The sequence below is a fragment of the Cetorhinus maximus genome, chromosome 20 (assembly GCF_964194155.1).
Source record: "Cetorhinus maximus chromosome 20, sCetMax3.hap1.1, whole genome shotgun sequence".
NCBI classification, from domain to species: Eukaryota; Metazoa; Chordata; class Chondrichthyes; order Lamniformes; family Cetorhinidae; genus Cetorhinus; species Cetorhinus maximus.
In genome coordinates this window covers 81,352,527-81,365,099 of record NC_135898.1, presented here as the reverse complement: position 1 = coordinate 81,365,099, position 12,573 = coordinate 81,352,527, and the positions used below count along the sequence as shown (strand labels likewise).

At 46.4% G+C, this 12,573-nt stretch overlaps 1 protein-coding gene across 1 annotated transcript; it reads left to right on the top strand.

The window, feature by feature from the left end:
- The first annotated feature begins 1,206 nt into the window (after positions 1-1,206).
- LOC144694611 (transcription factor LBX1-like) lies at positions 1,207-2,839 on the top strand. Its single transcript, XM_078565211.1, has 2 exons — positions 1,207-1,552; positions 2,346-2,839. Exons 1-2 carry the CDS (start codon positions 1,207-1,209, stop codon positions 2,837-2,839), a joined length of 840 nt encoding a protein of 279 aa, XP_078421337.1.
- The last annotated feature ends 9,734 nt before the right edge of the window (positions 2,840-12,573 follow it).

Below are 12,573 nucleotides of genomic sequence, written 5' to 3'. Positions count from 1 at the left end.
GTAGTCAGAATCGCTGCTTCTGAGTGGGGAAGTGTATGGCCTGAGAAACAGCGAGAGGTTTTCGCTGTCTTGTTTGTGGGCCTGACTATGAAAGCGGCGGATGATCCATCCTTCATCACTTCATCTAATATTTCCTGATCACGCGGGCTGCTTTATCTCAGATCGGACGGAATTGAATCGAATGAAATGGGATATAACTGTACAGTATTTACATTTCAATCTCTCATTGAAACGACATTATTTGGTTGTCAAACATCTTTTTTTTTTGGTTCAAAAATCGAAATGTTCAAAGGCAACAAAAAAAAAAATAAAATAAGACAGGAGTTGGAATTCAGCAGAATATCCACAGCGGGAAATATGACAACATTGACTGAAATGTAAGCTGCAATCGTCAGAAATGAAATCAGATCTTACCTTTTCTTGCAAAGCTCCACTCGGAATATGGAGATGCAACAATATTAAAATAGCTTTTCAAAATAAAACTGGAAAAATAAACGAACTTTGGACATTTTCAATGATAAATGTTGGTGACGGGTTTGGAACAAATCGAAGGCGGTTCGGTTAGAAACTCAGGTACAAAAATAACCTTTGTAATTAATATATAAATATATATATGAACAAACAAACAAACTGGAATAAGGATGACAAGTGTCTAAAGCGTTATAATTCAGAGCAGCCCCTCCTACTCTCTCCCTGACTAGTAATTAATGGTGTTTCCAGCACTCGAACGCCCGCATTGGATAGAAAACGGAGACAGCAGAGGGAGAGCAAAGTGGCATTGCATATAATTGATTACCACCCAATCAACAATAACTTGTTAGCAATCGTCAATTGCCCCGTCTCTCCCTCCTTCCTCACTCTAAAGAGAATATTATTCGCTTGTCTGCATACTTGATGTGACAGAGCAGGCCACAGCGCGCAGGAGAGAGAGAGAGAGAGAGGGAGAGGTGGAGAGACTGGGTTGGGGAGCGCGCCTGTATCTTGTGCGAATTTATCATTCGCCGTCCCCGCTTCTGGTAGCGATTTTCCCCCCCTCCCTCGCCGATTTGGACGAAGATTGGAGAGAGATTCCTTGGAGACAGCGGCTGTGAAGTTGGACTGAACTTTTATCGTTTGCCTGTTGTATTTAGTGTGTGTGTGTGTGTGTGTGTGTGTGGCGGGGGGGGTTTGTGAAAGGGGAGGAGGAGTGAACTCTTGAGTCCAAGAATGAGTTCCAAAGAAGAGGCCAAATCCTCCTCTGGCACCTTGCATTCTTCAGTTGAAGAGCGGAGAAGGAGTCCGCTTGACCACTTGCCGCCTCCGGCGAACTCCAACAAGCCACTAACTCCTTTCAGTATCGAAGACATTCTGAACAAACCGTCAGTTCGCAGGGGTTACACCCTCTGCGGGGCCAACCACCTCCTGTCCCCGACAGACAAACACACACCTTCGGGGATGCCCCTGAGCAGCCGGGCCGGGGTCCTCACCCAGACATCGCCTCTCTGTGCCTTGGAGGAACTAGCGAGCAAAACTTTTAAAGGGTTGGAAGTCAGTGTCTTGCAAGCGGCTGAAGGTGAGGTGGACTAAAAAAAAACTTTACAGTGTGACCCCCCCCACCCCCAACCCAGTGAAATACGTTTCAAAAATCCGATCGATTTTTCTAAAAGCTGTTTACAAATACCAAGCGAGTTACTGTGTTCACTGTAACAATCTTTGAGAGGGGAGGGGGGGAAATAGTCAATGGATGTGTTTTTCGTTGTAAGGGATATTGGAGCAGAATCCAGCCGCTTTTCTCTTGTCAACTGCTGGAGAGAATGGAGCTCAAGTGATAGATTATTGTTCCGAATTTATAGAAACGGGGCTGCATTCGGAATCTAAAATTCAGCAGAATCGAAATCAGCCAAAATGATGCGGGTTAAAGTGAGAGAGAGAGAGAGTGAACACTACCTTTTCCCGTTGTTCCACATGAAACTTTGCGGCCACATAGATTATTTTTTAACTCCCCCCCACCCCCCCAGCCCGGGTTGGGTACATTTTAATTTCTGTCTGATATGGGTGGAAAAAGATGAGGAATTAAATTTAATCGGAGTATTGGGTTTTTAAATATTTTTTTTAAAAAATCTCTCGGAGTAATTAAAACACAAAGAAACAAATTCATTATTGTCCAACCTTTAAAGTGCTTCCGGATGTGGGAAAGATTGGGGAGGGTGGTAGTGATGGTGGTAGTGGTGAGTTACCTTGCTGAATATGCCTTGCTAATGAAATTGATTTTTTGTTTTCTTTCTTCTGTAATGGGTTTTGTTCCGAATTGAAATGACCTTGAAATCCCTCTGTTTCTCTGTTCTAAAAAGGGTCTGTTTTGACAGGGAGAGACGGCCTCACCATCTTTGGTCAAAGATCCACTCCGAAGAAGAGGAGAAAGTCGAGGACCGCGTTCACCAACCACCAGATCTACGAGCTGGAGAAGCGTTTTTTGTATCAGAAATACCTGTCCCCGGCCGACCGAGATCAGATCGCCCAGCAGCTGGGCCTGACCAACGCTCAGGTCATCACCTGGTTCCAGAACCGACGGGCTAAGCTCAAAAGGGACCTGGAGGAGATGAAGGCGGACGTGGAATCGGCGAAAAAACTCGCCCCCAACGAGCTGGACAAAATTACCAAACTGACCGAAATGGAACAGACTGCGGCGGAGATTGGGAGTCAGTCCAGATCCCAGTCCCCCATCGCCATCAAAAGTGCACACGCCAAGACACCGGATACCCACATTCCCCCCTCATCACTAGCAGTGGGGCATCAGTCCAGGAAAGACTATTCAGAAGAGGACGAGGAAGAGGAGGAGGAGATCGATGTCGATGACTGATTTCCCCCTCTCTCTCTCTCTCTCTGTTTATTTTCTTCGCCTCTCTCACTCCTCTCTCCCCATTTGTTCCTTTTTTTAAGAAAAAAAAGACAAAACAACATTTATTACGGGAAAAAAAAAACACGGTTAAAAGAGTTTCCGCATCGACTTTCTACAGCACCCTACTTTAAAAAGCATGTTCGGAAATTGATTCAATGCTGCTCTTTAATTCTCTAGTTTAGAAAACGGGCTCAATTCGAGGTAGAAAATTATTCCAAAAGAACAAAAAAAAAACAAATTCTGAAAAGCAATAATCAATGTTCAAAACTAAGGTACAGTTGCACCCCATTCCGCCCGGCGTCAGCTATTTAAATCCTTTTAACCATTTCTATATATTCTATATTTAAATAAATCTTTCGGAATTAAGAAGGGCCCGTTTTCTGTTGGGTTTATAAACGTGGCCCCCGGTTACAAGATGAGCCCACCCTCTGTTGCTGTGCAGCAGTTTAAAGACATCAGATTTGTAATAATGTTATTCTCTCTCTCTCTCCCTCTGAATCTTTTATCTTTGAGTTAGCGAAGGGTATGGGGGCCGGGTTTCTGCATCGCATGTCGCTAATCTGCACGACGCTGTTATTATTATTATTTTTTTTTAATTAAAAAAAAACCGAAACAGAAAATTACTCGACTTCCTTGTAACTTTCTAGATATTTCTCCCTTTTGTCTAATCATTCTCCCAAACGATTTATTATTATACACCCGCTCTCGGAAAATCTGCTTCTTCAATATATCCAATTAAAACCTATTTTTGCGATTCCTTCCGGTGGTTTGTGAATTTATTTCAAGAGAAAAAAAATGTTTAAAAAAATATATATATATATATTTGACGCGCTGATTGTGAACGGGGCTGGGGGGAGAAATTTAACATTGGGGAGAGAGGATCATTTGTAGATATTCAGGCAGTTTTCTGTTGCACGTTCTTCCTTTATTCTGTTGGCGTTGTGGAGTTGTTTTTTTTTTGGAAATGGGAGAGTTTGTGGGATGTTGGGGGGCCGAATCTCCAGCCCAGAGAAACCAGCCTGAATCTCGCTCATTTACTGAGCACACGCGTGGTGAGGTTTAATGAACCCTTCGGGTCATGTTATCGCCTTTCAGAAAACCAGAAGCATTTTTACATCCCAATAGGAAGGAACCCCGTTCTTTTCACCGAGTAAGGCGCTTCCCATCAGTAAAACACGACCCACACTCCTTAAAACAAATACAAAATAGGCTCTCCCCTCAGGTACTCAGCTCCCGAAGTGATCCGAATCAGTTTGATATATTGATAATTGTATTTGCCATTTTAAAAAAAAATATATATATACAGAAATTGTTTTAAAAGGTAACACGATTTGAAGTTTATTTTCTGCTCGGATTTAAACTGATTCCAATCATTCAAGGCGTTAAGGGAGTGCAGAGGAGAGGGGGAAAGGATTATATAGAAATACTTTCTTCTTTTTTCCAATAAAACAAGGGTCAAATGCGACCATAAGGTTTTGGAGGGCGTCGCGATTATTTCCCCAGTTTTTATTTCTCTCTCTCTCTCTCTGGTGCTCAGCGAAGATTAACGGGTTACGAGAAAAGACCAATCTGTGGCTTGAATGTGTGACAATTGTTGGTTTCCGTATGGTACACGGCTCCGCAATATTGTACACAGATGTACAGAAAGCAATCCAATAAATATCGGGTGGCTGGGGGTGGGGGGGGAGGTGGTGAAGGCCGGATCGGGGGGGGACTGGTAAACAGGAAAATCCTTGGCTATTTGGACACTTTTGTATTGCGAACAAAAGTGAAATTTATGTGAGAACTCCAAATCTGGTTTTTTTTTTGAGAGCGAGAGAGAAGAGAAGAAGAAAAAAAACATGCCAATTTTTCCCGTTTTTTGGGCCATTTTCTGCGGGCAGTAAAGTCTTTGAGAATGTATGAGTCGGTTAATATTGGCGGAACGCATGGGAACTTAGGACAAATGATTTCGCAGTGTTGAATTGTCAGTTGACAATGGGCTATACAGAGCCTCCTGCTGTTCCCCGTGTAAAGCAGAGCTGCAGCCGGACCAAGTGTTGCCTCCTCGGCAGAATGCGGGCTAACCGCTTGGACACCATATGGTTTATGAATTTTCTAAACAATTTCGAGACAATTTGATGGATCGGTCAATTCCACCCCTTGAATGTTTATCGCCATTTACAAAGGCGCTAATATATACATGGCGCTTCTAGGGGCATCTGCGCTGTTAATGTTGCTTCTCGCTGGCATTTTGCGGGCAATGAATCAGAATGAACCTGCCCTTTTTAATGTGTGGAGAAAGGGAGGAGGAGGGCACACTTTGTTAAAAGGCCACTTCGCCTCTTTTAAAAGGCCAAAATTAAGTTGGTTTTGCCTTTCAGCTGAATGAAGAACATAGAAGGATGTAAATAATCAGAGAAGCTCATTGAAGGAGTTGTGACATTTACGAAGCTCTGTTTAAAGCGACACTCGTCTCTTTTCACTGCGGTGCATTAGGTCCTTTTAAACCTTTTTAAAAAATATTCTCCCCTTACCTCCCTCACCAACCACCCCCCCCCCCACCCCCACACCCACCCCCACCCCCACCGCACCCCACCCAAGTATTAAATGGGTTTAAAGACACGACATTTTCAATAGAATTTAAACCTAGCGGTTTGCCCAGAATAAAACAAAGGCATGAGTCTCTAATTGTAAACAACACGGGGGCTGGTGGCCTTGTTAAAGACAGCTTTCCCTGACACACAATCTCAACAATACACAACTTTTGTTGAGAGGGGGGGGGTGTGGGGGGTGGAAATTAGGCAGCAACGAAATGAGGAAAGCACTGAATGATACAATAAAACAATCTCAAATCAGCAGGAATTTACTCTTTAAACATCCCGCCTTATTACGAGCGGTAGTTCCAGTAACAGAACCTCTCCTGACTGCACGTTTATTTCGTCTGTTTCTATCTTTTGACCCGTTAACTTTGTAAATGTGTTGATTTTTTTTTTCACCGTCTCTCACTCTATTGCCGTATTTACCGTTCCTTAATTTTTGAAGAAAAGTCCCCTCTCGTTATTGTTCCTGTATTTTATTTGCTGATTTTTTTTCAAATGAATGTTAACATTAACGCGAGGTGTAAAAAATCTTTCTAGAAATGAGCATATTCCGCAAATTGTGTCGCTGATATTTCTTTAAAAAATATCTGGCCAGGGCTTCCTAACCCTGGGCAAGTTTTACCAAGCAGAGCATACCCTAAACACACAATATTTTCGTTACACAAAGAGGAAGCAGCTGAAAATATTTCACCAAACACCCCCTGGTAGATTTAGAACAATTGCCCCGGATTTTTATCCGATAAATCCAGATATTCACTCATTCAGAATTACTGAAGAATATTAAATCAGCGCTGGGACCTTGCTCCCCGCTCCCACTCTGAACTGAGCTCCTCACCTGCACTCTCTCCTCGTTCAGGGAACGAAATATTTCTTTCACCCTCTTAATTTCTCAATCCCAACAGAAGCTAAGCCCCATTCCCCTCCCACCTGACCCTCTGTCAGCCTCCCCAGCTCTGATCAGAACAGGGGTGGACTGATAATTCCAGAGATAACACCAGAGAGACGAAAAATGGTAGCGTTCTGATTCCGAACTATAGAAATTTTAACTGTAAGAAACGGGAGGAGCAGTTTGCTGGCCTTGGGATGAAGGGAAAGGAGGAATGAAGCGAGTTATTTTATTTCAGCGCTGTATCTGTGAGTGTATGAGGGAGAAAGGGGGGGAGGGAGGGGAGAATAAAACAGGAAGAGAGGGTAACTGTGGGCAATGGCAGGCAGTAGTGTTTTACAATTCTCTTGACTAATTGCACTTCAGAAATGACCAGTTTTCTATGAAGTGAGGTATCATTTCTAAATGCTTGTTGAAATGAGAGAGGAGGAAGATTTTTTTTAAATGAAAACTGCAATCGAATCCATTCCAGGGATCATAAGTTTTGCAGGAGGTCAGTCAGAACCTTTGGAAATTCCACCGCCTTGTCAGAAAAAAATCTTCAGGAAAGAATTCCTTAAAATATCGAAATTAAATATCAATCCCTATGGAAGGAACTGGATATCTGTTTATAAAAATATAACACCCATATTTTAGACTTTAATAAGGAGGAGAGGCTGTGGGTTTATGGAACATTATCCGCAGTTTGATGCTGGGCGAGAATGGTTTTGAAATTATTAGTCCGCGCATGTCTTAAAAATTAAACTGGACACTCAGAATAAAAGGGTAAAGGTCCCGGTCTGTAACTGCCCCTCTTCACAAGGAGCAGGCCAACCCCTCCTACTTCACACATTTACTTACAAACTTCAAATACACACAATGACATTAACAGGATTAATATTATTGTCACAGTGTATATACTTGATATGAATGGTGTGTAAAAGGCTGTATTATCAAATTCACATCTAAACGCACATGTATAAATGTTAATGCAGTTTATCGTGTACATTTTACACACACAATATCCTGCATTATTATCTAAACTCTTCTTAAAGTTTAACAAACGATATAATGTACAATCCTACATTCTGACCTAAACTCTAACACCAACTCCGTATGTGCTTTCGTTATGAAGCGACATGGGGAATTTAGATGCGCACACAATGACTGTTTATGACCTTTCTCTGCAGGTTAAATACAGCTGAAATGATGTGTTTATTTTTTTTCTAAACTCTACACACCAAAGCTGGATAGACACTCTGCGCACAGGCCTTATTTTATGGAACACGAACTAAGGGAGCTAAACCAAAGACTCCAATGGTACAGAATGGGGGGAAAGATACCTGGGCGAGGGATGTTTCCTGTTTAGCTCAGAAGATCACATATTTATTTGTAAGTAATTCGCAGCCGCTGTTATTAAGAGCGGGCCGGAGCGAGATCCCACTACAGAGATGTAAGAGATGCAGTGAAGGAGAAAGCTGTATAATCTGACAGGACTGCCTCTCTGAATCCAGTTCCTTATTTCATTCCATGTCAGCCTGGTGTCAGGCGCGGCAACGATAACTAATACTACAGTCTTTGGGACCAGAACGTGGTAATTAATCCAGAAGACTTAAGTGTATTTTACTTCTGGAGAAAAATCACTAATTCAATCGACCGGAAAATTGAAGTTTGATGCATTATTCCCTGTGAAAGTGGAGGCTGCTCTCATTACAAGCCGAATCGAGCCGTTCTCTGCGCTTGTCTACACTTTTCTGATTGTATCTTACATTTTCTAAAAATTGACGGCCAATGATCATATTTCAAACCCCACAATTCTCATTGGGTGAGAAACGCCATCAATTGTATCCTGTGAATGGGAAATCGAGTGCCCGCCATAACCTAATTAACCATTGCTGATTTTAGCTTCTCCTGGAAGTTGAAAAAATCCTTCAGCACTTCCATTCTTAATCATTAGCATCAGGGTCCTAATTAATACTCGGTGGCAGCTCCCCGCTTATATCTGACTATTAGATTCTCTCAGCTTTTCTGGACAGGTAAATCTCATTTACATTCATTACTTAAGCCTACAATTGAAGTAGCGCAATAACACAGGCTTTTAAAGCCCCACCATCGACAGACAGGTCCCAGGGAGCACAAGTAACATCATCGCCAGAGTCAGTCATTGTGGGAAACAAAACAAATCGAAACACTTGTAGAAATCCGAGATTTTTCATACAACTGATGTGAATAATTAATTGCTTTTTTTCAGATAGGTGGGTAGCACTTTGTACTGGGACATTGCCGCCTCTTAGATATACACATATCACACAATGTACTCGTATCATTGTTCTCCCGGATATACTCCAGTTCATATAGGCAACACCTTGTCTTCGGATTGCTGTACCTCTGTACATCACAACCTACATTGACATAGCGCCTTTCACCCAGTCCCAAGGCGCTACGCATGGCGCCAGACACATTTTCACACAAGATGCTTCTATATTCTATTTCACACGTGTATCACTGTGCAGGTCTTAGATGTACTTTGTAGAAATAACAAGATATAACGGGACGTCCTGAGGTGGTCAAAGGTGCTATATAAATGCAAGGTTTGTTTAATGCTCCCAGATACACTCTGCCATATGCTAACGCGGTGTCTCACTGCCATACTCTAATCCTCACTGTAGCTCTGGCCAGTTTCTCCCTGTTATGTATAATCAAGTAAATTTAGTTCTAGAACTGAAATACACGCGTCAGATTAGAATATTGTATCTGAAGGCGAGGGTGGGGATGGTGTGCATATACACACCACTGACACACGCATAAATACACACACACACATATACACACACACTGACACACACATATACACACACACTGACACACATATACACACAAACTGGCACACATATATACACACAAACTGGCACACGCAGACACACGCATACACACACACTGACACACGCATACACACACACTGACACACACACATATACACACACTGATACACAGGCATTAAAACACATACACACACTACACACACATATACACACACTGACACACACACTGACACACACATACACACACTGATACACACGCATTAAAACACATACACACACACTGACACACTCATACACACACTGACACACTCATACACACACTGACACACACATACACACACTGATATACACATTAAAACACATACACACACTGACACACACATATACACACACTGACACACACACACTGACACACACATACACACACACATTGACACACACGCCTTCGGCTGGGTCTTCATGGTAACTGAGAACAGGCTGGTTGTCCAATGTTAACAGAAAGCGCTGGGACCTGCTCAGGTGAAGGAATCGACTCCCTATTCGTCATTCTGGGGGTTTCACACAGTGAACAATAGGGCCCCCGTCTACATTACTGACTGTCCCACTGAACTCTGTGCGGGCAGTATTCTCAGTCAGATCTCTGAGCCCGTCCTCAGTCCCGCCATCCAATAAATCAATATTTACACACTTCTCCCGATATATTGCATTAGTGTGATTATATCTAAAACTCCCTTCATGTTAACTGTTTGGTTTTCATTGTCAGTCTGTTCCTTAGCGAGGGTCTCCCACACAAAACTTCCACCAAACCCTCACATTCGCCCACCCAGCCCCAAGGGGCAGGTAAAGGCAAATCCCCAAATACACAACAGGACAGATGTGAAGAGACGAGGAGAGGATCAGTCGGGAGCTCGGATTTGAAGAGTTGGTGAATTTGGCCCGGGGGGGAGAGGGTCAAGGGGAGGAGGGGGAAGGCATCAGGGGGAAGAAGGGGAAGGGGAGAAGGGATCGTGAGGAGGGAGACAAGGGGTCGGGGGAGGGGGAGTCAGGGGAGAGAAGGAGTCGGGAGAGGAGGGGAATCGGGGGAAAGAGGGTGAAGGGGGGAAAAGGTGAGGGGGAGAGGGGGTCGCGGGGAGAGGGGGTCAGGGGAAAGGGTCACGGGGAGAGGTGGTCAGGGGAGAGGGTCGCGGGGAGAGGGGGTCAGGGGAGAGGGTCGCGGGGAGAGGGGGTCAGGGGAGAGGGTCGCGGGGAGAGGGGGTCGAGGGAGAGGGGGTCGGGGGAGATGGTCACGGGGAGAGGGGGTCGGGGGAGAGGGTCACGGGGAGAGGGGGTCGGGGGAGAGGGTCACGGGGAGAGGGGGTCGGGGGAGAGGGTCACGGGGAGAGGGGGTCGGGGGAGAGGGTCACGGGGAGAGGGGGTCACGGGGAGAGGGGGTCACGGGGAGAGGGGGTCGGGGGAGAGGGGGTCGGGGGAGAGGGGGTCGGGGGAGAGGGGGTCGGGGGAGAGGGGGTCGGGGGAGAGGGGGTCGGGGGAGAGGGTCACGGGGAGAGGGGGTCACGGGGAGAGGGGGTCACGGGGAGAGGGGGTCGGGGGAGAGGGGGTCGGGGGAGAGGGGGTCGAGGGAGAGGGTCACGGGGAGAGGGGGTCGGGGGAGAGGGTCACGGGGAGAGGGGGTCGGGGGAGAGGGTCACGGGGAGAGGGGGTCGGGGGAGAGGGTCACGGGGAGAGGGGGTCGGGGGAGAGGGTCACGGGGAGAGGGGGTCGGGGGAGAGGGGGTCACGGGGAGAGGGGGGTCACGGGGAGAGGGGGTCACGGGGAGAGGGGGTCGGGGGAGAGGGGGTCACGGGGAGAGGGGGTCGGGGGAGAGGGTCACGGGAGAGGGGGTCGGGGGAGAGGGGGTCACGGGGAGAGGGGGTCACGGGGAGAGGGGGTCGGGGGAGAGGGTCACGGGAGAGGGGGTCGGGGGAGAGGGGGTCGGGGGAGAGGGGGTCGGGGGAGAGGGGGTCGGGGGAGAGGGGGTCGAGGGAGAGGGTCACGGGGAGAGGGGGTCAGGGGAGAGGGTCACGGGGAGAGGGGGTCGAGGGAGAGGGTCACGGGGAGAGGGGGTCGGGGGAGAGGGTCACGGGGAGAGGGGGTCGGGGGAGAGGGTCACGGGGAGAGGGGGTCGGGGGAGAGGGTCACGGGGAGAGGGGGTCGGGGGAGAGGGTCACGGGGAGAGGGGGTCGGGGGAGAGGGTCACGGGGAGAGGGGGTCGGGGGGGAGGGTCACGGGGAGAGGGGGTCGGGGGGGAGGGTCACGGGGAGAGGGGGTCGGGGGGGAGGGTCACGGGGAGAGGGGGTCGGGGGAGAGGGTCACGGGGAGAGGGGGTCGGGGGAGAGGGGGTCGGGGGAGAGGGTCACGGGGAGAGGGAAAGGGAACAAGGGAGAAGGGGAAATGAGGGAGAGGGGGGAAAGGGAGAGAAGTTGGGTGGGGATGGGAGAGTGACCCTAGACTGGGGTTAGAGGCCGGAATTGCCATTTTCTAGCTCAGCAACTGGGATTAGGAATTTGTCTATCATCCCGATTCATCCAGCCTTGAACAGGAAGCCCGCCTGAACCGGATCAGTACAGGGACAGAATCCCGGTGTAATTCCAATCGATGTTCGGCTATGCAGGATACAACCCGCTAAACTAGTGAGAAAAACACACACACACACAAAGCTAAGGAAAAAATGCGAGAATTCATGTCACATGTAAACATTTCACAATGTCTCCGAAATCAACCCCCGGAATAGGAGCGACCCCAATATCCGGATTCACTCCAGGGGTTGAGTGAGTGAGGTCTGAGTCCCTGTGACTGAGGCTCTGGGAGTGATCTTTAAGCAGGAGAGGAACTCACTTGGGCCTGGGTTTCGTTATCATTTTTGTTAACTTTTTATCGACTGCGTGTCATTAAAGTGTGTGATTTGATATAAAAAATTAGTCCATATTAACCTAGGGGAAACTGGAGATTGATTGCTAAATAGGATCAATTTGAAAGTTTTACTCATAATGTTCCTGAACAGCCTTTAATTCTTCAAACTTCAATTTTACGGGCGATTGAACCGAACATGTTTCTGACAGAGTTGATGTATGTATTAATTTGCCTTAACGAGTGATTAATTACCTTCTACTGAAAGAATTATATGGAGCTGTTTGCCTTAAATTTGCATATTAATCAAATCCTCGTTGATAATTCAGACGGAGTTTAAATTTCGGGGATTATGTGGCGCCGTTTGCTAAAAATGTACATATATATATATATAAATATATATAAAAACTGGGATTGTTCAATCTTCAATAGCGCCGTCTCTCTTCCGATCTGGTTTGTTGTTTGTGAGGAAGCGAGGGTTTTTTTTTTAAACTGTCCCCGCATTAAAACGGGACATACAGAATGATGGGGACTGGCTGC

Excerpts from the sequence above, each read along its gene's own strand:
- LOC144694611 (XM_078565211.1), top strand. The coding sequence starts at position 1,207 with ATGAGTTCCAAAGAAGAGGCCAAATCCTCCTCTGGCACCTTGCATTCT. Across the intron at positions 1,553-2,345 it reads TGTCTTGCAAGCGGCTGAAG|GGAGAGACGGCCTCACCATC; the intron begins GTGAGGTGGACT and ends CTGTTTTGACAG.